At 45.8% G+C, this 23,141-nt stretch overlaps 1 protein-coding gene across 1 annotated transcript; it reads left to right on the forward strand.

Moving 5' to 3' along the window:
• The first annotated feature begins 3,441 nt into the window (after positions 1 to 3,441).
• On the forward strand, positions 3,442 to 22,346 carry SLC38A8 (solute carrier family 38 member 8). The gene is made up of 10 exons (XM_035120846.2): positions 3,442 to 3,630; positions 9,288 to 9,486; positions 10,195 to 10,348; positions 11,327 to 11,431; positions 14,747 to 14,804; positions 15,353 to 15,467; positions 17,120 to 17,267; positions 18,838 to 19,037; positions 21,746 to 21,797; positions 22,121 to 22,346. The coding sequence occupies exons 1-10, from the start codon at positions 3,442 to 3,444 to the stop codon at positions 22,221 to 22,223; spliced, it is 1,323 nt and encodes a 440-aa protein (XP_034976737.1). The 3' UTR covers positions 22,224 to 22,346.
• Positions 22,347 to 23,141: the final 795 nt, after the last annotated feature.

Below are 23,141 nucleotides of genomic sequence, written 5' to 3' on the forward strand. Positions count from 1 at the left end.
TAAATGTTGGAAATAATTTTCTAATGGTGGAACCTTGAAAGGTGATGGGCTCTCCGTCATAGGAGGTTTTTAAACAGAGGTTGGGTGGCCAAGTGTCATGGATTTTTAGCTGTTTCCTGTGTTGCAGGAGGTTGATATTAGATGATTCTTTGGGTCCCTTCCAACTCCAAAATACTATGATTTCTCCAGTGAGCACTACTTTGCTCTCCTTGTTGGGATTCTGACTACTAGGATACATTTTCATTTAGAGCGAGAATTGCAAGCCGCTCTCTTCTCTTCAAGTCTCTGCTAATTGGCAGATGGATCTTTCCACAGTGTCACTAATGAAAGATTAGAGGCTGTTCCAGAGAGCCTTTGAAAAACCAGAACAAAATTGTATCAAAGTGCGCCAGTCCGCGCTGAGACTTTCTCATTGGCTGAGTACACCTTTTACAGCCCAATGACTAATTTCTAAATCATACAAGCCAATTATGCCCACATTCCTTTGTGGCAGCTCACAGTGATGAAGGCCGCAAAGGGCACTTTAAATGGCCAGGAACACCTTAGGTTGCAAATATATAATTGGGATGACAGACACAATTAGCCATTAATAATTCCTCATAGCAGCTGATTAAAGTCTCTTTATCCTGCTTACCAAGATCAAAAGGTCACATGGTTGGAAAATAGAAGAATGAATTAAGATGGCTGAGCCGTTGATAAATGCTCTTCAAGAGAAGAAGCTGCCTTAGTCGTGACAAAAACATGTTTGTTTTTATTCTAGATGAAATTAATGCGGAATTACTGCCAGTTCCTCCTCCAAGATATATGCTGTTACCTTGTTTTACTATGATTTGGTTTAAGCTTTTGAGTTGTATCTGAGTAGACCCATTGAAATGAATGGTCATGACTAACTTAGGCCCATTAATTTCTGTCATGGTCAGTAATTTTAATGGGTCTACTCAGAGTTAAAGTTGGTTGAATACAGCCTTTAGTTTTTATTGTAATATAGTACACAATGGGCATAATTGCAGGATGCCTTTGAATGGTTCCCATGTTGTAAGCGGTTCTGTGCCTTGTGCAAAGGGTGGCAAATAAGCCATCTAAATAAATGAAATACTGTAAATATTTGAATAGGGAGGATGTGGAAATTGTGGCAATATCTGCGTTATGAGGAAGCGTAGAGTGGTGGAATGAAATAACCCCCTTTCATCTGTACAACAGGGACAGAGAGTTTTGGTCCAGCCATTTATCAGATCTGCCGGTTTTCTAATTGTATAGAATTTTATTTTTCCATGTGCCCTGTGAGCCGTCCTTCCACTTGCAGTAGCATAGCCTAAGTGATACAGCCCAGACCAGGGATGTACAAACGCGCCTCAGTCTCTTCCAACATTCAGCTGCAGTTCCGTCTTATATTTTCCATTCTCTTGCAGTTGGTTTATTTTGCATTAAGTCTGTCTCCCAGAAAGATATGGTGGGTTGTGGTTTTGTTTTTTTAAATGTATATCATAGTAAAAATACAAATCTTAGCCATCAACCGATATTTACAAATCAGTTTCCTTCCCTCTGTGTTCCCTTCCAAAATGAATGAATGTTCTGAGGGGTTTGTCCTTTGCAGCAAAGACATGTCTTATTAAAGGCAAAGTTAACGAAGTGGATAATTGCCCATCACAAAACCATCTAGGGTTGCAATCCTAGCCATGTCTACTCAGAAATAAGTATCACTGAATTTAGTGGGACTTACCCCCTGGTAAGTGGGGCTAGGCTGCAGTCTTGGCTTCATTTCACAGTTGAATAGAAACTTATCATCCTCTCATTTCTCTCATTTGGGAGGGACAGTTTAGCACCCTGTTGATAATGTGCTGGGTTGTATGAATTATTCCTTCACTCAGTATAACTTAACCACATGCAAGTCCTTTTTTAAACTGCAGCATTTTATTTCTAGAAGGTCCAGAGGGTGGCAACACAACAACTGGCCTTTTTAGTGGTGGCTCCACACTTGTGGAATACTCTCCCTGGGGAAGCTCACCTGGCATCATCATTAGTGCCAGGCTAAAGCATTTCTCTTTTTTGCCAGGCCTTTAGCTCTTAATTATCTTTGGCCTCTTTGGGTGGGTGGAATGTTTTAATCCTGCCTTTTAAAAATAGGATTGCCTTTTAGATTTTTCTTTTTCTTTTATGCTAGTTTTAATATATGCACTTGTTGGTTTATGCATCCTGTCCATCCCACTACTTTCACCAGCAATGGAATGCTCCCCTCTCGCAAAGCTTCGGTGAGAGGGGGGCCTTCCAGCATGCAGCATTGCTATACATCTTCCCTGACCCTGGGACAGAAAGGACAAGCTCCAAGGCCTTGTGGAATGCCCCAGTCACAGAAACTTGGTAAAGGGGGGGGGGTGTTCCGGTGGTGACAGAAATAGTGCGGTGGCAGCAGGGCACAGGAGGTGGCACATTCCCATTTTGCCTCAGGCAGAAAAATAGGACAGGCCGCCCCTGATGGCAAGTGGCCCATGTGGACTGTTTATTGGCAGGTTGGGGAATTCTAATTATTTGGTCATCATGCTGTACAGTGCTGTAGAGTGTAAGGGACGCGGGTGCCACTGAAGGTCTGCGGTTCGAATCCCTGCGGCGGAGTGAGCTCCTGTTGCTGTGTCCCACCTTCTGCCAACCTAGCAGTTTGAAAGCATGCCAGTGCAAGTAGATAAATGGGTACCTCTGCAGCAGGAAGGTAAACCACCCAGGGGTCCTAGTGCTGCTCTAGGCATGGATATAAATAATGGACTGATGCAGCTGCCTGTATTTCTGGATTCTCCTTGAGGGTATGGCTATTAATTGACAAAGCCTTCTGGTTGTAAACAAAACAAAAAACAAAAACAAAAAACAAATGGGAAACCTGGCTGTACCTATAACAGTTACCTTGTAAAGTTCATGAAAGACCAGCTACATAATTTGTTTGAAACTGGAGGTGTCCCTGAGCATTTGCGAGCTGCGCTTACAATTGCACAGCGAATCAAGGGCATTGCATTGCTCTGTTACACACGTCTGCCCCAGTCTTACTTGCTCCTTCAACTGCTTATGTTGGACTCTGTTTGCAAAACATCTCCCTGCAGAATCTCAAGCATCGTTGCTACTTTCTTGGTGCCCTGCTAATTCCATTAAGCAGCCACTGGAAGAAAACGTAGCCCTGAGCACAGCTTGGCTCATTTTTAACATTGATATACAATGCATGCCATTCCTTCAGTCCAAGATTTTTTTGGGGGGGGGGCGGCGGCAATAAACTCTATTCCTCACTTCCTCTTAATGCTTCTGAAATTTAGTTAGTTTGCAAAGCAAAAAATAAAAACAAATGGATTGATCCCATCAAAGATCAGCGGAGGAATCTGTTACCTGTTTCAAGTCAGCTTGGATTTGCCCAGCTTTAAGAGACTAACCCCACCACTCTCTGGTCCTCCTTGTCTTTCAGATATGGAGGAGTTGGCTAGAGAGAGCATCACCCTGTTAGCCAAGCCTACTCTGGAGTCAGATAGCCCCAATCTCTCCTCCGCTGGGGCTGTCTTTATCATGCTGAAATCTGCGCTTGGAGCAGGGCTTCTGAATTTCCCCTGGGCGTTCAATAAGGCTGGAGGAGTCACCCCGGCTGTCCTTGTGGAGCTGGTAAGTGCCAAAGGAAAGACATCCAAATCTCTTGCAGAGTGACAGGCTGCTGGAATAGATAGGTAGGTGGAGGGTTTGAGGGTCTGATCCGGCCAAGTGGATTTGGAAGCAAGCCTCATTGCATTTTTAATAGTTTATTTTACTTCTAATCTACCTAGTACTGCCTCCTTTTGCTTTGCAAGGCTCCCCTCCCAGCCATGATGTGTGGATAGGGATGGGGAAATCTATTAATCTCATTTTCTCGTTTTTCCACTCATAAATTCAGGACACCCCATTTCTGTAGCAGTTTGCACATGCATTTTTTTTTAAAAAAAGTATTCGTGAAAATTTGTTAGCAGATTTTTGTATGTGATTGTGCCTGATACATTTTTGCAAATAAATTTCCTAAACATTATGCATTTTTGCATGTTGTTTTCCCTAATATGTCAATTTTTTTGCATGCTTCGCCCTCAAATGCACATTCCCCACCTCACTTTATTTAGTTGGAGAACTTGCACCACAACATTCAGAGGAGCATGAATTTGGGAGCAATGCTGTGTTTTGGTTCACTTACTGTTTTTGAAAGTGGGAATCAGGTTGGTTTGCACCCATACTTGAATTGAACAGGATTTCTCCTCAGTCCCTGATGTGCAGATGATTCTCTAGTGGTTTCTGCAAATTCACTCAGTGCTCTTCTTTTTTTGTGGGGGGTGGGGCAGGAAAACAGTTTCCTAGTTTTGATTCCTACATTACAGAATTGAAAAAAAGGAACTGGAACAGGATTCTGGAAATGAGCTTTATTTATTAGTTTCATTGATGTCCCACTCCCCCCCCCACAAGGAACACAGAGCATTGTACACAGCTCCCTGTTCTGCATTTTATCTTCACAACAACCCTGTGAGGGAGGTTGAAGTAAGGGAGAGAGTGACTCAGGGTTATGCAGTAACCTTCAAGGGTGAGCATGGTGCTGGAACCTGGGTTTTCCTAGTCCTAGTTTCACCCTCATGGACTGTCTTTGGTGATCACTGGCAGAAAGCAAGCCCTGAATTTTCAGTATGATTTGGGGCTGCTGCAACCAAGTCTCGCATCGCGGTGGGGAAAGAACCACTTGGTGCTTGACTTTATTTCTCCAGTTTATTAAATGCAAACTTATTATAGTATCTTTACTTAAATGCCTGGTGCAACTAATGGATTTTAACACTCCAAAATATGCTGTGACTTAGGTATGGATGATTTTGTCAATGCCAGTTCCCCTCTCTTTCTCTTTTTTCCAATCTTAAGTTCGGTTTTCCACATTTCTTCTCGGGTTTGTGCATTTGTGAGGATGCAGGTGGCGCTGTGGGTTAAACCACTGAGCCTTGGGCTTGCCAATCAGAAGGTCAGTGGTTCGAATCCCTGCAATGGGGTGAGCTCCCATTGCTCTGTCCCAGCTCCTGCCAACCTAGCAGTTCGAAAGCACATCAAAGTGCAAGTAGATAAATAGGTACCGCTTCGGCGGGAAGGTAAACGGCGTTTCCGTGTGCTGCTCTGGTTCTCCAGAAGCAGCTTAGTCATGCTGGCCACATGACCCGGAAGCTGTACCTCGGCTCCCTCGGCCAGTAAAGCGAGATGAGCGCCGCAACCCCAGAGTCGTCCTCAACTGGAGCTAATAGTCAGGGGTACCTTTACCTTTACCTTGTGCATTTGTTAACATTTTAGCACACATTTCTCCTGATATATTCATTTTGGCAAGCAGTTCTTCCTAGTACAATGCATTTTCATATGCATTGCCTTGGTTGGAGTTGTTGTTGTCGTTTAGTCGTGTCCGACTCTTCGTGACCCCATGGACCATAGCACGCCAGGCACTCCTGTCTTCCACTGCCTCCCGCAGTTTGGTCAAACTCATGTTCGTAGCTTCGAGAACACTGTCCAACCATCTCGTCCTCTGTCGTCCCCTTCTCCTAGTGCCCTCCATCTTTCCCAACATCAAGGTCTTTTCCAAGGATTCTTCTCTTCTCATGAGGTGGCCAAAGTATTGGAGCCTCAGCTTCACGATCTGTCCTTCCAGTGAGCACTCAGGGCTGATTTCCTTAAGAATTGATAGGTTTGATCTTCTTGCAGTCCATGGGACTCTCAAGAGTCTCCTCCAGCACCATAATTCAAAAGCATCAATTCTTCGGCGATCAGCCTTCTTTATGGTCCAGCTCTCACTTCCATACATCACTACTGGGAAAACCATAGCTTTAACTATACGGACCTTTGTCGGCAAGGTGATGTCTCTGCTTTTTAAGATGCTGTCTAGGTTTGTCATTGCTTTTCTCCCAAGAAGCAGGCGTCTTTTAATTTCGTGACTGCTGTCACCATCTGCAGTGATCAAGGAGCCCAAGAAAGTAAAATCTCTCACTGCCTCCATTTCTTCCCCTTCTATTTGCCAGGAGGTGATGGGACCAGTGGCCATGATCTTGGTTTTTTTGATGTTGAGCTTCAGACCATATTTTGCGCTCTCCTCTTTCACCCTCATTAAAAGGTTCTTTAATTCCTCCTCACTTTCTGCCATCAAGGTTGTGTCATCTGCGTATCTGAGGTTGTTGATATTTCTTCCGGCAATCTTAATTCCTGTTTGGGATTCATCTAGTCCAGCCTTTCGCATGATGAATTCTGCATATAAGTTAAATAAGCAGGGAGACAATATACAACCTTGTCGTACTCCTTTCCCAATTTTGAACCAATCAGTTGTTCCATATCCAGTTCTAACTGTAGCTTCTTGTCCCACATAGAGATTTCTCAGGAGACAGATGAGGTGATCAGGCACTCCCATTTCTTTAAGAACTTGCCATAGTTTGCTGTGGTCGACACAGTCAAAGGCTTTTGCATAGTCAATGAAGCAGAAGTAGACGTTTTTCTGGAACTCTCTAGCTTTCTCCATAATCCAGCGCATGTTTGCTATTTGGTCTCTGGTTCCTCTGCCCCTTCGAAATCCAGCTTGCACTTCTGGGAGTTCTCGGTCCACATACTGCCTAAGCCTGCCTTGTAGAATTTTAAGCATAACCTTGCTAGCGTGTGAAATGAGTGCAATTGTGCGGTAGTTGGAGCATTCTTTGGCACTGCCCTTCTTTGGAATTGGGATGTAGACTGATCTTCTCCAATCCTCTGGCCATTGCTGAGTTTTCCAAACTTGCTGGCATATTGGGTGTAGCACCTTAACAGCATCATCTTTTAAAATTTTAAATAGTTCAGCTGGAATATCATCACTTCCACTGGCCTTGTTATTAGCAATGCTTTCTAAGGCCCATTTGACTTCACTCTCCAAGATGTCTGGCTCAAGGTCATTGGTTGGAGTATTACATCACAAAATTCGGAGGAGTGCAAATTTTTGAAAGAGAGCTGTTTTTCAGTTTGCGCACTGTTTGCCGCATACCCCCCCCCCCCAATTTTTTAGACTTGGACTTCTGCTTTGCTGCTGGGACCAAGAGAGGGCAGCTTGGCTACTGAGTCTATGGCTGGGCTAATATCAATGGTAGGGTTCTCTGAGGCTCTCACCCTCCTTGAGATGTTGATAGCCTTCACAAGCACTTTAGTTCACTTATCACCTGTGTCTTCCATTATAGCTACTTCTTAAGCGGGCAAAATCCTTTCTCCATGCAGTGCCTGGCTCTCACTATGTGTTTTGACAATGTCAGAAAAACCTTGCTGTGTCAGGTAAAAAAACCCACCTAGTCCAGCGTTTTGTTCTGACCAAATTTCTCTGAAAAGCCAACAAGCAGGACAATGGCAATGCCACATCATGCGGAGGACTTGGGACTGCGGTCTGGATGTGCAACATTTCTGAATTAGTGTGACAGTTTTTGCTTGCCTTCCTTGAATCTAGCCTGTCTAGGGATGTGGCTTCCAATCTTCCATTGAGTGATCTGCTTTTAAAACTGCTGCTTGTTTGTTTTAACTGCTGTTGGTTTTGCATGTTGCTTTGGGGTTTTTTTTTTATATTAGGTTACATTTTGTTTCATTTTCAGGTTGTACGTTGACCTTATTCTTTACCGTGTCAGTTGCATGTAGGCTACCTTGTGTATTTTTCTAGAAAGGTGGGGTATAAATTCAATAACAGTTGTTGTTGTTTAGTCGTTTAGTCATGTCCGACTCTTTGTGACCCCATGAAGCATAGCAAGCCAGGCACTCCTGTCTTGCACTGCCTCCCGCAGTTTGGTTAAACTCATGTTCGTAGCTTCGAGAACACTGTCCAACCATCGATAACAGTAATAATAATGAAATCTAAAATGGTTGGGTTCCTGTCCTGCAAAACTACATTTCCGCTTCAAAACTTGCATATCTTTTAATTTTGCAATGTGCTTCTCCATATGTGTGTGTGTGTGTGTGCAGGGTGAAGGAAGTGTATTATAATAATAATTTATAACAATAATTCATTATTTATACCCCGCCCATCTGGCTGGGTTTCCACAATATACTACTGAATAAAACATACAAAACTGCTCTTTATTAGGGAATATTGCTTGCATAAATGTCTTACGTTAGAAGAAATGCACACTAAAATGCTGATAATTATTTGCGAGTAAAAAAGTAAAACGAAACAGCAAACTGATTTAGAAATCTGGCATGAGAGACTGAACTGTAGGGATTTCTCCTTCCCTTCCCTAACCCTATCTGGTGTGCTCCAACTCCATGGATTGAAGGGACACGTAAGTGTTTGCAGAGGCCATGAAATGATGATGTTGCTGGATCCCCCTGGGTCAGTGCTTATTTTGGTTTATCTTTCCATAAACATGAACCTTTTATCATCCCTGGCATAATCTCTGACCTTCACGGCCCTGTTGCAAACAAATCTGTTTGAGGCATTTGCTTCATCTTGCTATGTTAGGCCAGCCTCCCCCAGATGCATTGGACTACAACTCCCATCAGCCCCAACCAGCATGCCCAAAATAGCTGGAGGGCACCAGGTTGGTATTCTGGCAACTGGCATGTTGAGGCACACTGCCTCCTACACTGGAGGTTGCGTAGAGGCATGGTGGCTATTATTATTATATTATATTATATTATTATTTATACCCCGCCTATCTGTCTGGGTTCCCCCCGCCACTCTAGGTGGCTCCCAACAAATACCAAAATACATTAAAATATCACAGATTAAAAACTTCCCTAAACAAGGCTGCCTTTAGGTGTTTTCTAAATGTCAGGTAGTTGTTTATCTCCTTGACCTCCGATGGGAGGGCGTTCCACAGGGCGGGCGCCACTACCAAGAAGGCCCTCTGCCTGGTTCCCTGTAGCTTTGCTTCTTGCAGTGAGGGAACCGCCAGAAGGCCCTCAGCGCTGGATCTCAGTGTCCGGGCTAAACGATGGGGGTGGAGACGCTCCTTCAGGTATATAGGACCGAGGCCATTTAGGGCTTTAAAGGTCAGCACCAACACTTTGAATTGTGCTCGGAAACGTACTGGGAGCCAATGTAGGTCTCTTAGTGTTATGTGGTCTTGGCGGCCGCTCCCAGTCACCAGTCTAGCTGCCGCATTCTGGATTAATTGCAGTTTCTGGGTCACCTTCAAAGGTAGTAGGCACTGATAGTGTCTAATTCTAGGAAGGTTGCCTAATTTGCCTGCTTGGTTGAGCTCACCCTGATCATGGCTACTCCTGTTACTACTCTATAGGCTCACGGCTCTCTCCTCTTTGTCTCTGGTGTTTCCTCCCTTTGGCAGGCTTCCTTGATATTCCTGATTAGTGGCTTGGTGATCCTGGGTTATGCTGCCTCCATCAGCACCCAGACAACGTACCAGGGTGTGGTGAGAGAGATCTGTGGGGCTGCCATTGGGAAGCTTTGCGAAGTCTGCTTCATTCTGAACCTGTTCATGATCTCGGTGGCCTTTCTTAGAGTCATGGGAGACCAGCTCGAAAAATGTGAGTTCTTTTACCCCCAGAACCCTTTCCGCATCCTCTAAAATCCCCAGCTGTTCCTCCTTTAATAATATTTTTTTTACGCTGCTCTTCATGTAAATAATACCAGTGCCATTTGTGTGCATAAATAATGACAACACAATCAGCATATTAATATGTGATGGAATCACTGGAAGCAATTAATGCATCATACCAAGCCTATGAATTAATAGCCAGCAAATGTCTGAGTGAGCAGGTAAGTTTTAAGCTGGTGCTGAAAACTCATCAGAGTCAGGGCCCTGACTTACTCCAGGGGGGAGGGAATTCCATTGGAATCCATTAGGAAAAATGGATGCTGCCCCACCAACTTCAGCCTGCTTGCCGCAAACCCCCAACTGCCTGCTTCCTTACTGGCATGGCCCTGCCAGTCAGCTTCCTCCTCCTTAGTTTCAGTGTTGCCCTTGTAGAGCTCGGCAGGGAAGTGGTTGGAGGCAGAACTTGAATTAGTTGGTTTTGCATGTCATTAGTTCTGGCTCCACCTACTTCTGGGACTCCCTGCCTTCTGTCCCACCAGCCCTGAAGGGCACCAGTCACCCCTGAGGAATTTCACAGACATGGCACTGCCGTGGAGAAGTCCCCCATCCCACTGTTGGTAGCTGCATAATACGTCTCGGCTGGTAGCTGGACAACCAGGAAAGCCTCCTGGCCTCCTTATGTTCCCTTTCTCCCCAGTGTGTGATTCTTTCTACCCTAATGAAACCTTGAGTGGTGGCATCTCTCGTCAGCATTGGTTCACGGACCATCGCTTCACCTTGTCTGCTTTGTGTGCCTTGGTTATCTTTCCCCTCTCAATTCCAAGGGAAATTGGATTCCAGAAATACACAAGGTAAGAGCTCTGTTGTTCTTGTGCTCTCTGTGGCCTGGAGACTGGGCCAAATGGTGATCAAACTTGCTCCCAAGGGCTCAGCAGGGGTGCTGACGTGCCCCCCCCCACGCATTGAGGGGGTGCAGTCATGTGACATGTCACGTGACGAATCACGTGATACCTCCTGGCTGAGTGGGGATGTGAACTCTGATCTCCCAGGTCCTGGCCCAACTAGATCAATTATGTGCTTCAGATGTCTTGTAAAGACCGATCCTTTTGCACAGATAGGCACCCTTTATCACTGGATTCTTGTTCTATCTATCTATATATTTGCCTTTGTGCTGATTTGCATTGCTTGTACACCACTTAGGATTTTTAAAAATATTAAGTTGTTTGGAACTAATTTTAAACAATAATTTTGTTGGATTCCTAGCAACCTCAGCTATCATGATAGGAAAATGTAATCCAACAAGGTCTGGAGAGCCATTGGTTCCTCACCATTAGGAACATAGCAAGCTGCCTTATGCAGAGTCAGACCCTTGGTCCATCTAACTCAGCAATGTCTGCAGTGACTGGTCTTGGCTCTCCAACTACCTGGAAATGCTGGGGATTGAACCTGTGACCTTCCCCATGCAAGGCAGAAGCTCTACCACTGAGCTATGGCTGCCCTTCCCTGTTTTAAGGCACGTCATGATGTCCCCAGCATCAGAAGTGAGGTGTGTGGTTGCCGAGGTGAGGAACCTTTCCAGTGGTGACTCCTCTTTGTAGAATGTCCTTCCCAGCCAACACAAGGATCTTCTAGTTCATAGGATAAAAGCTTCTCATTTGCTGGAATGTCCAGTTAGAATCTCTAACACCGATGCGGTTGTATTTTGCTGTTTTTGCTTCTATTTGCCACATCCCTACATTGAAATACCATACGGTGCCCCTTTGAATGCAGGCAAGCATTGAGCTCCTTTGAGGCAAAGTGTTTTAATTCTTCCCATTTGTGTGTTCCAGCATCCTTGGTACTTTGGCAGCCTGCTATTTGATGCTTGTCATTGTAATAAAATACTACCTCAGAACCGATTATGTTGTCAACCATGAACATCGCCGTTCCTCCGGGTAAGTGTTGGCATGGGTGGCTGTTGGGCTGATAGTGGAATTATCAAGCATTGGTCTCATGGGCACAATTCATCCACCCCATCGGCTTGCAGGGAGCTGCTGCTGAGATGCTGTCATGTTGGAACCTGCCATAATTCAGTTCATAGAATTATAGATTTGGAGGAGCCTCAAGGGCCACCCAGTTCAACCCCCTGCAATGCAGGAAGTTGTTTACCTCTTAAGAGGTAAGGGAGCTTGGCTGTTGATTCTTCTATGCACATGGCCCATGTCAATATCCCTGAAGTGTGTAAAATAGATTCATTCTCTCATGGTCGTGTTGGCTACAACCCATAGTGATGTATGCTTGATGCAGAAGGGATCTGCCTTCTACTGCTTAATTATCTGCAGAGCTGGGGATATCTGCAGAAATTTTTCTCCCCAAAGCATAGTAGCAGATGGTGCCCTGCTCCACTTGAAGTCAAGGTGCAGAGTGTCCAAGGCCAGACACATTATTTTTGCATGTGGCGCAGAGTGTTGAAGATTCATTCCCTGTGTCTACAGTCATGGGATTGTTGTCTATCACATGACGGTGTATGTTTTCATTCTATAGAGTGTGAAGTGACAGAGACAGGATGTTTGTGTTACTGTGTTCCGTGAAATGGGATTATTGACCTTTGTTTTTTCCTCTTTGCTGTCTGATGCTAGAGAGAGAGGGAGCCATGTTGCAGTGCTCCGTGTGTGTGTTTATGTGTAAATAAAGTAGATTAGCCAAATGCTGAGTTGCTGAGGTCTGTTATGCGAACTGCAAACACTCTGCAGATCCATGAGTGTGCTCATGGGCGTAGGCAGGGGGGGCAGGAGGGGGCAATTGCCCCCCCAGAAGCAAAAGGCTAAGGGGCACAGCGTGGCAGCCCCAGGCTCCCACTCCCGGCGCGAAGCTCCAGAGGCACGCAGGGAGCATAAGTGTGAGCAGGGAGTGTAAGCGGAGGAGGCAGCCACAGGCTCGCTTTCCCCGCACGCCTCTGGAGCTTTGCACCGGGAACGGGAGCCTGGGGCTGCCTCCTCGGAAGACCTGGGAGGCACGAAGGAGGCAGCCACAGGCTCGCTTTCCCCGCACGCCTCTGGAGCTTCGCACCGGGAACGGGAGCCTGGGGCCGCCTCCTCGGAAGACCTGGGAGGCGTGGAGGAGGCAGCCCCAGGCTCGCGTTCCCCGCGCGCCTCTGGAGCTCCGCTCCCGGCGCGTGGGGCCGCCTCCTCGGAAGAGCTGGGAGGGCGCAGGCCACGTAGCCCCGCCCACATTCCCACTGTGGCCCCTACCCTCCCGCCCCTTGCCCCCACCCCTTGCCTCCCCTAATTTTGATCCTGGGTACGCCCCTGAGTGTGCTGATGTCTGTTGGCATCAGTCGCTGTGATGTTTGGGCAGAAGAAAGCTTTTGAAGCTCCTGAACGATTGACCAGGAGCCGAGAGAATATCCCAGGGTCCTACATGAGAGTAGGTTGATCTAACACACAGAACCCCCAACAAAGCATATCTCTGCCCCACTTCTGGGGTAATGAAAAGATACAGCAGTAAATTTATGCATTTCTGTAGGTAGTTTATGTACTTCTTCATACAGTACTGCAAATAAGTGTTTTGCTGCATTATAATAACATCACAAAAAATACCAAAAAATACAATGTTTAAAACTAGGAAAGTGTGGCAGATGGACATTGGATCATCCCCCTGAAGACCTTGCAACCAATCAGTGCTGGGTAGAGTGTCCAGCAATCAGGGGAGAGTGGGGAGTTAAAATGTAGAACCTGCTAGTTTAGCAGTTAGGACTTGGAAAGTGTTCAGACTGGGCTTGGATTGAACTTGGCAAGGGCTTGACTAAGATATTAGCTGGGTGATTAGGAGTTTGCTAGGCAGGGCAAACCAGATAGCTTCCTTCAAGGGAATGAAAAGATCCCAGAAAGAGTCTAGAAGTGTTTTACTGGATCAATAGATCTAGGAGGAGACATTGTATTTAGAAACAGATTTGATGTGCAAGTTGTAAGTAAAGTCCCTTATTACTTCTGTAAAAGAGATTCTTACTTTTGTGCCTGATCAGAGTAACCACTAAGCATTAACCCTCATTGAGCCTGCATAAATAAAACTTGTTTTGTTTCCAACGTGTCTCATCCTTAATTTATTACCAGTTTAAGGGTTAAGTGATCACAGGTTTCCCTTTAATTGATGTTAAAGTCCATGCTGCTGAATATTAGTAAATGCTGCCACATGCAGAGAATCTCCAACCTCCCAAGTGTTGCTGGCAGGGAGTATCTAATTTTAAACACCTAAAACCCGTCACATTGCATCTTTGTTGAGGGGGAGTCTGTCACAGTCAGATCCACTTCAGCATCAATATAAACATAGCGTCACCAGCACATGGAGACCATAATAACCGCCATCAGAACAAAATGCAGGAATACAGCAGAGGCAACCAGTCCCACCTGCCAAGAATATAAACACCAAAAGGTGGCCAAATGTTGCACACTCCCCAGCTGTTTCATGGTGTCCCTGGGTCATAGGCTGGGTAAGTCCCCTGTCTGGAACTGCAGAGAGCTGCTGCCAGTCATTGGAGGCAATACTGGTCCAGATGGACGAAGGGCCTGATGTCATGGGACCACTGAGAACTGAGTAATCTTGAGTAGTACAGTGAAGGGCAGATGGGGCTCATCAACCTGGGAAGGTAGCCCATTTAGGAGAAGGAAAACACTGCAGGAGAGGGAAGGCTAAGGAGTAAACCCTACACAAATCCGGAGTGGAGTCCCTAAGATCAGGCACCCCCAAACTTCGGCCCTCCAGATGTTTTGGACTAGAATTCCCATCTTCCCTGACCAATGGTCCTGTTAGCTAGGGATCATGGGAGTTGTAGGCCAAAACATCTGGAGGGCCGCAGTTTAGGGATGCCTGCCTAAGATGGTTGGATCTTGCCTTGTACAGCTCCTTCTGGCAACTTCTGCAGCCAAGCTGGTGCCAAACGTATTGCTCTGCTTTTCTTTGGTCCACATTGTGAGGCCAAGAGGGGAGTCTTGCACCATGGGGAGGTCATTTCCGTGCTGCTAACACAGCGGTGTGACTTCACCCTCAGAGGCGCACTCCATTGTCTCTTGAGACAGACGGATGCCAATTACAATAACAACAGGTGGTGCTGGAGGAGGAATTGGCAGGTAGGGGTTGCAATCTGCCCTCACTCAGTAGCAGAAGCTGCCATATATGTACTGAGTAAGGCCCCTGGTCTCTTGCTTGATTGGCTGTTGACATCTGAGTTGGCCAGCTCTGATGCTAACACACACCCCGTTTCACATTTGCAGGGTCTCTTCCTGGGCTTCAATGTTCAGTGTTATCCCAACAATCTGCTTTGGATTTCAGGTAAGAAGTTTAACCTTTTCTCCTCCTTTCTGGGTTGCCCCCCCCCCCGGTTGTTAAAATAGGCTTCCAAGTCATTTTTATTTATTTGTTTCCACTTGAAATGATGCAAGATCCTACATTCAAGTTTAACTCCTCTGATATAATAAAGAAAAGGGAGTCCTCCTTTGCCTGAGTTCCTGAAACAAATGGTGTGTAAATCGCAACCAAGCACAGTGCTGCTGATCAGTGGAGGAGACAATTGTGGGACATTGGCCAGAAACATCTGATAGCCCCCCCCCTTTTAACGCAATGGCTTCTGAGCAGGAGCAGTCTATGTGGACAATGTGAACTTTGGATTTTACCAAACAAATCCCATGAGGATGCAGAGTCATTCTTAATCCACCACATAGACCCCTAAGGTGGGAGACTGCCTCAGGTGTAGGCGAGATGATATCAACAGTTCTGATACGGAGCAGGGGAGAAGGCAGGCAGACAGTGATGGCTTTGGGACTCCAGGAATGGAGGCAGAATGCATACCAGCCTTTTCCAATAACGGCTCTGTGTTTCAGTGTCACGAAGCATGCATCACCATCTACAGCAGCATGAGTAATAAGAAGCTCTCCCACTGGATTGTGGTGTCTGTAATGTCCATGCTGTTCTGTTTGCTTATATATTCTCTGACAGGTAAGCAAGCTCCTTTCTACTTGCTCCATCTCTTGGTACTATTTTGTACCAAGCTCCTAATTTGTTTAAGGGCCCTCAGTGGCATAGGTGAGAGGTAGCACAGATCTGGGAAGGTTTTTCCCCCCTCTCCCCAGAGCAGTAGCGATGACATCTGCTGGACCACCAGGCTTGTGGACAGATTCTCCTGAGTCTGGCCAGTGAAGAAGGTGATGATGAAGTTTTCAAGTTTGTTTGTGACAGGTTATCATAGAAGAAGTTGGACAATGACGGCAATGGCCAGTTACCAGGGCTGGCTACTTCCTTTTGTCTCTGATGGGGATCCTACTTCATGCTAGCATTTAAAACACTTATTTGTAACATTTCAGGCAATTCTAATTTAAAGCTAAAGGTTGCATTTTAGCCATCTGAAGGTCTTTAGTCAAAGCTCAATGTACAGAACCCAGGCAGTCTGAAGCACCTCTGAGCTCCAAGGAGCTTGCCCCCAGGAAAGTATGCATCAGGTTGCAGTCATACTAACCCTTATAAATTGAATCATACTACTGTAGAGTTGGAAGGGGCCCTGAGGGACATCTAGTCCAACCCCCTGCAATACAGGAATCTCGACAGATGGCCATCCAACCTTCATTGTTGTGGTTTGTGGTGTTCCTCTTTGGTGTGTGTAATGAATCAATGCTGCTGCCTGCCTGTTTTGGACTGTCCTTGCTGCTGTGACTAGGGACTTTCCCTGGGGATGAAACTCTGGAGACTCTTGTGGTGAGCTAGCTTAATTTCCCCCCCATTCCACCACTGCTGAAGCAGTTCTTTCTATCTCATAACTTTGTTTGAGTAAAACCACCATAAAATAAAATAAGATGGTTTGTTCTTTACATTTGGTTCTGTGCCTCACGTATTACAAGTGAAACTCGGAAATTTAGAATATTGTCAAAAAGTGCATTTATTTCAGTAATGCAACAACTTATTATTTTATTTTTCTTTTAATTTTTACAAATGCTTTCTTTTGGAAATTCCACAGTAATAAAACAAATAGTTACAATAATATAATACAAAAATAAGCAAAAATAAACATCGCTATTACATTCCATTTATAATTGACCTGCCTAATGACAAATACCGTAATTACAATTGCAACAAATAAAGGCTTGACATATCTTGCTTTGCATGTCATGCATCTATCTCATGATTGGTTTCACCTTTTAAGTTGCATTACTGAAATAAATGCACTTTTTGCTGATAATCTAATTTTCCGAGTTTCACCTGTATATTGATTTGATTTTGCTGTATTCCTCCCCCCCTTTTGTATTAACATTGCATTCTCTGGTTTGGGGGGAGGGCTTTCGGGCCAAAAAGCAGCGCATAAGTAATTTAAATCAATCAATCAATCTCATTCTTCATCTTTTCCTTTTTGCTGCACAGCAGAGTGGCCCTCCAGATGCTGTGGGATTCCAACTCTCACCGGCCCCAATAGTCAGGGGTGGCAGGAGACATACTTGGGCAAAATCTGGAGGGGCACAGGTTAGCCTACCATGAAGGTTGTTGATTCAGTCATTTTTGAGTTTGGGGGGGGTGTTGATGAGAGGGTGCAGCATGGTCTACAGTTTATTTTGCTCTCCTTACCACACCTAAAGAGCACAATGCTCTGCTCCTCTGTGTAGGGCTCTATGGCTATTTGACATTTGGTGCCGATGTTGCTGCTGACATCCTGATGTCCTATCCAGGAAATGATGTGCTGGTCATTGTAGCTCGGCTGTTGTTTGGCTTCTCCATAATCACCATCTACCCCATTGTCCTCCTCTTGGGAAGGTAAGGAGCAGAAGTGTTGGTTTTCCTATGCTTTGACCCTGACAGAAATGCTATTCTGGTTAATGAGGTCTGTCATTGTGTCTGGCTCCTCTGGTCAGAAGCAAAGCCTGATTTCCTCTGGGAACAGGCTCATTTTTCTCAAGCATAACCACATTTATAATACAGCATATCTGCTTTAGAATGAAAGCCAACCTGTTGCGCCAAAACCATTTATGGCTTAAATTAATGGTATTTTATTCCATTTTATCTCCTTCCTTCCTTCTGAGGAGCCCAAAGTTCAGGGCTGCCTCCTTGCCCCCTCCCTTCCCTCCTCAAAGCACACCCATTTTTCTTGCTCCCACCCATTTGAACTAAATTACATTTTGATAAATACGGCAACCCCTTATTCCCAAAGAAAAACACATATGGTAAATTCCTGCACAATCCTAACCATGTCTATTCAGAAGGTATTCCTGCTGAATTGAATGGAATTTGTTGTTGTTTAGTCGTTTAGTCGTGTCCGACTCTTTGTGACCCCATGGACCATAGCATAGCACGCCAGGCACTCCTGTCTTGCACTGCCTCCCGCATTAATGGAATTTACTCCCTGGCAAATCAGTTTAGGATCGCAACCTCAGTCCTATATATACTTGGCTTGGGAGTAAGTCCCACTGAACTCATTGGGGCTAATTTCTGAGTAGATATATATGTAGGATGGATTACACCAGGCACCCCCAAACTTCGGCCCTCAGATGTTTTGGACTACAATTCCCATCATCCCTGACCACTGGTCCTGTTAACTAGGGATCATGGAAGTTGTAGGCCAAAACATCTGGAGGGCCGCAGTTTGGGGATGCCTGGGTTACACTGTCAGAGGTGGAACCTAAGAGATATAGAACTTAGAGGTAAACAGAAAATGCACATTTCAAAAGCAATCCACCAGAATAAATGATAAATGATTATAAATGTAGTCTTATTTCCATGTGTTACAGCAAAGAAGAAAAGTTACTCATGGAACATATAGATCAACATTCAACTCCCTTGCCATGTCCATTGTTCCAAATATGTATTATCCCCCTCAAATTCTATGTCTGGCGGTGCATTCCTGTAGAACTTAACCTTAGGCTGCCTTATGTAGAATCACACTTTTGGTTCACTTGGCTCAGCATGGTCCATCAATCTCAGCATTGTCTATGCCAGGCATCCCCAAACTGTGGCCCTCCAGATGTTTTGGCCTACAACTCCCATGATCCCTAGCTAACAGTACCAGTGGTCAGGGATGATGACAATTGTAGTCAAAAACATCTGGAGGGCCGAAGTTTGGGGATACCTGGTCTACGCTGACTGGTAGCAGCTTTTCGGGGTTTCAGGTGGGGGGTGTTCCGAGCTCTCCCTGGAGTTGCTTGGGATTGAACCTGGGACCTTCTGCATCCCAAACAGATGCTCTGCCACTGAACCCATGGCCCTTTCCAATCTGGGGAAAGTTCCCCCTCTTCCACCAACTGAACCAGCCACTTCCATAAAGTAGAATCCTGTTGTTGTTGTTGTTGTTGTTGTTGCGGCTGTGTAATTGCCCATATGTCTATGCTAGGTCAGTCCTACAGGACGTCTGCCTGAGTTCCAAGCACAGCTACATCCTGACAACTGAGCCTTACGAGAGGTGGATGCGGGTCACTCTCACTACTGCCTGGGTTGTGGTCACGCTGGTCATTGCCCTCTATGTGCCAGACATCAGTGACGTCATCAGTGTCATTGGGGGCATCAGCGCATTCTTCATCTTCATTTTTCCAGGTGTGACCATGTTGTGTGCTCTCTGAGGTAGGAGAGGGTGAGGGATTTGCATAGCAGTGGCTGATATTTTAGCCCCTCAAAAAGAGGCAAGCTGGATCAGACCAAAGGCCCACCATCCGGCATCCTGTTCTCACAGTGGCCAACTGAGGGTCTGTGAAAAGCTTGCAAGCAGGTCTTGAGTGCAGCAGCAGCAAACTACCTATTTGTCCACATGAGACTCCAAGAATTGGTGTCACCATTGCGCTTGGCCAGCTATCCTCCTTTTTTCTCGGGGAAATTGATTTTTCTCGTCCCCAATCCTAATCACCTGGAAAAAGTTTGTGGGCTGATGGAAGCTTTTGCCTTTTTGCCACCTCCTCCTCCTGACAAAGTCCTCAGTGATGAATTTAATTATCAAGCAGTCTTCCTAGGAGCAAACTAGCAAACTTCTTTTTCAAGTGAGATTTCTTTTTTGGTGCCTTGATTATCGCAGTGAAAGGTTTTGACCAGAGCGTTGTACTTGAGAAGGAAACTGATCAAAGTTCTGTGTCGCAGCAAGCCAGATTTTCTACCAGAAGAAGCTAAACTCGACTGCTTATGTAAACAGCAAGCTAAACACTGTTGCACACCAGCTTTAATAATAATAATAATAATAATAATAATAATGGAAAACTGCTTCTGGTAGTCATGGGGGAAAGGTGTGGTGGTGTGTGAGGTCTTGGTCACTGCAACTCCTGCTAGAGCCCTCTTCTCCCCCTGCCCCCTCTTCCCTACCTCTCAATTCTTCCATGGCTTCATTTGGAATTGGCATCCTATATAATAATGTCCAAGTTGTCCCTGCGTCACTGCGCATGTGCCCCAGGGATACAGGGATTGGACAGCAGAGACTGCGCGCGCGCACTCTCCCCCCTCCGCCTCCTCCAACCGCCGCTCCCGCCGGACACCGCCTCACTGCAGGGCACGTCAGGGAAGCGAGGGTGGAGGCCGGCGAAAGCCTCCTCACAACCCTCCCTGGCCGTGAGGAGCGGCGGTTGGAGGAGGCAGGGGGGGGGGAGTGCGCGCGTCCTTCCTGTCGGCGGCTGGGGGAGAGGAACGGAGGAGGAGAACGCAGCACAGGTCCCAGGGTTCGGAGAAGCGCTGCGCAAGCGCTTCTCCGAACCCTGGGATGTCTCCTTGCTGTCGGCGGCTGCGGGAGAGGAACGGAGGAGGAGAACGCAGCGCTTTCTCCTCCGTTCCTGTCCCCCTGCCGCCGACAGCAAGGACAGGTCCCAGGGTTCGGAGAAGCGCTGCGCAAGCGCTTCTCCGAACCCCAGGATGTTCTAGCGCCCGTTATTAAACGGGCTGAAATACACTAGTTTGTAATAATTTATTGGCAGCAGTAAGGACTAGAAGTTTGGGTGTGCATGTACTTTAAAAGAAAGAGAAGAAGTGAAGTTGCAAAAGTTTGTATTTACCTGCTGTGGAATAATACTAATACTAATAATAAATTTATTGTTTGTACCCCACTCCCATCTGATTGGGTTTTCGCAGCCACTCTGAGCAGCTTCCTACATGAAAATATAATAAAACATTAAACAACTTCCCTATATAGGGCTGCTTTCAGATGTCTCCTCAAGGTTGTATGTATTTATCTCCTTCACATCTGATTGGAATGTAAACTTGTTCAACTTATAATACTTTCCATTCAGTTTGCAGTGCTCCTGAAGTTCTTATCTGGCTTAGATTTGAACTCCATGTCAAGGAGCCTGGGAAATGTAGTTTGCCAGGTCTCATGAGTCATTAGGAGAGACAAGCTGGAAACTAGATGCTTCATGACTGCTCATGTCAGTGATGCTGTGAGGGGCATCTGAATTTCGATTCGCCCCTGCTTTCTTTTTCTTTTTTTGGAGGGAGAGAATTGACTGCTGTTTTTGGAAAATAGCCCATCTTGCTGACCCATATGCTAAATCAAGCTGAGGAGCGTTTGGCAATGGCTAGATGGCGGTGTTAAGGCAGTCCATGTCACATTCCATACTTGCAACCCTGGGAACCAGACATGGTTAAGCTGCCTTAGAGAGGAATATTCGGAAGATAAAGAGGATTTGGTTAAATAGAAATTTAAATAAACATCCATTTTGTTTTATCTAATTTCTATTCTGCCCTTCAATGCACAGTGATCGTAGCAGTCTATAGCATTTTAAGTATTTATTGCATTTACAGTATATCCGACATTTTCTTCCAAGGAGCTCACACAGTTCTGCCCATCCTCTTCCCACATCTACCTGTGAGGTAGGTTATCCTCCAGGGTCAACCAGTTAGAGCAGGCATCCCTAAACTTCGGCCCTCCAGATGTTTTGGACTGCAATTCCTATCTTCCCCAACCACTGGTCCTGTTAGCTAGGGATCATGGGAGTTGTAGGCCCAAAACATCTGGAGGGCCGCAGTTTGGAGATGCCTGAGTTAGAGCTTCCTGGCTCCCAGGTCCTAGACCAGGCATCCCCAAACTTGGCCCTCCAGATATTTTGGGACTACAACTCCCATCACTCCTAGCCAACAAGACCAGTGGTCAGGGATGATGGCAATTGTAGTCCCAAAATTTCTGGAGGGCCAAGTTTGGGGGTGCCTGTCCTAGACCAACATTCTAATCACTTTACCACACTGACTCTCAATTATTAATAATTACTATTGATTGATTGATTGATATTATTATTAGTGATAACAAATGCAAAGTGATTTCTCTTGTGTTGCAGGACTGTGTTTGGTGTGTGCAGTGGAGATGGAGCCTATCAAGCCAAGGACCAAGTATGTCTGTGCCTTTCCAGCCCCCTTTGCTTGCTATGATTTTATGATTCTGTGAATATGAGCTGTTCGTGGCCAAGGGCAAGCATCCCCAGTCTGTACCTGGCAGAGCTTTTAGACTTTAGCTCCCATCTTTGGGGATGCTGGTTGGGGCTGAGGGGAGTTGGAGAGCACAGCTGGCGCATTGTGTGCCACACGGGACTCCCTAAAATTCATAGGCCCGGCTGTGGCCTGCCCATCATAACTGGCATTTTGCCGGCAGTTATTTCTGTGACTGTGACGAAGGTAACACAGCTTGGCATTTCCCTCCTCCCGCCCTTTGGCAGGTCTTGCTTAATTACATGGGGAATTGTCACCGTCCTTTGTGGAGCCTTCATCTTTGGACAAAGCACAACGATCGCTCTCATGGAACTGCTATACAAAGTCTAGCCGACAGGTGGAGTCAGTTGCGACGGTAGCAGATGGTGGCAAACAAAGACTCTCTTGATACTTCACAGCGGGACAAGCCTGATGGGTATTTCCAAGTGACATGGGCAAGTACTGTGCAGCTTTTACCAGGTGGGCATAATTTCGATAATAGCCACTTTTTGCTATTTAATATAGGTATATGTTGGTTGTGCTTTCCCATACATTGAATCTTGCTCCCCTGCGGACTGTCGGATAGGTACTGTTTTCTCTAGCAAATGCTCCTTGGTTGCCTGTTGTAGTGCAGATTTTCATTGAAGTTTCAAACTACAGAAAGCTGTTGGATTTCTCCCACAGCTGCTCACCCCACAAAGTTACTTAGATGTATGCAAAGTACAGAGGACTCTTGAGAAAACATTAAGCATCCTATAAAAGACATCCCGCTGCTTCTGCTCTCCATTTCACCCCTCATCCTCTTAGGAATGTTCTTAATTGGGCTTTGAATTTCTAGGGTTTTTCCCAATCCCCCCAACCCCCTAAATTAGGCTCTGGATTCTGAGTTTTTCTCCAGCTATACTGAACAATGTATAATTCTGAACTAGATTTTTGTTGTAAGGCTTGCTAGTGTGAAGGTCTTATGTGGACCCTACTCTGTTCCCCCACTAAAGAAGCATTCCATTATAGTGGGTCTGGGGAAGCACACGCTGAATGGAGGTTGGAGAGGTCTGGGGTGTGTGCATGAGCACCCCACCCACCCCCAGTCTCTTGATGGCTTTTGCATGCTTGGAACGCAACCTATGGCACAACAATGAAAGTCTATCCACTTTTGGCTCTCATGTGGTCCCTGGAAAGTTGTCCAGGACGGATTTGACCCTCAGGTCAAAGATGTTTTATCATAGAATCATAGCAGGAATCTTAACACTTGGTCTCCCATCCAAATTG

This window comes from Zootoca vivipara, chromosome 6 (assembly GCF_963506605.1).
Source record: "Zootoca vivipara chromosome 6, rZooViv1.1, whole genome shotgun sequence".
NCBI lineage: Eukaryota > Metazoa > Chordata > Lepidosauria > Squamata > Lacertidae > Zootoca > Zootoca vivipara.

Excerpts from the sequence above, each read along its gene's own strand:
- SLC38A8 (XM_035120846.2), top strand. The coding sequence starts at position 3,442 with ATGGAGGAGTTGGCTAGAGAGAGCATCACCCTGTTAGCCAAGCCTACT. Across the intron at positions 15,468-17,119 it reads GCTTATATATTCTCTGACAG|GGCTCTATGGCTATTTGACA; the intron begins GTAAGCAAGCTC and ends TCCTCTGTGTAG. Across the intron at positions 21,798-22,120 it reads CCTATCAAGCCAAGGACCAA|GTCTTGCTTAATTACATGGG; the intron begins GTATGTCTGTGC and ends GCCCTTTGGCAG.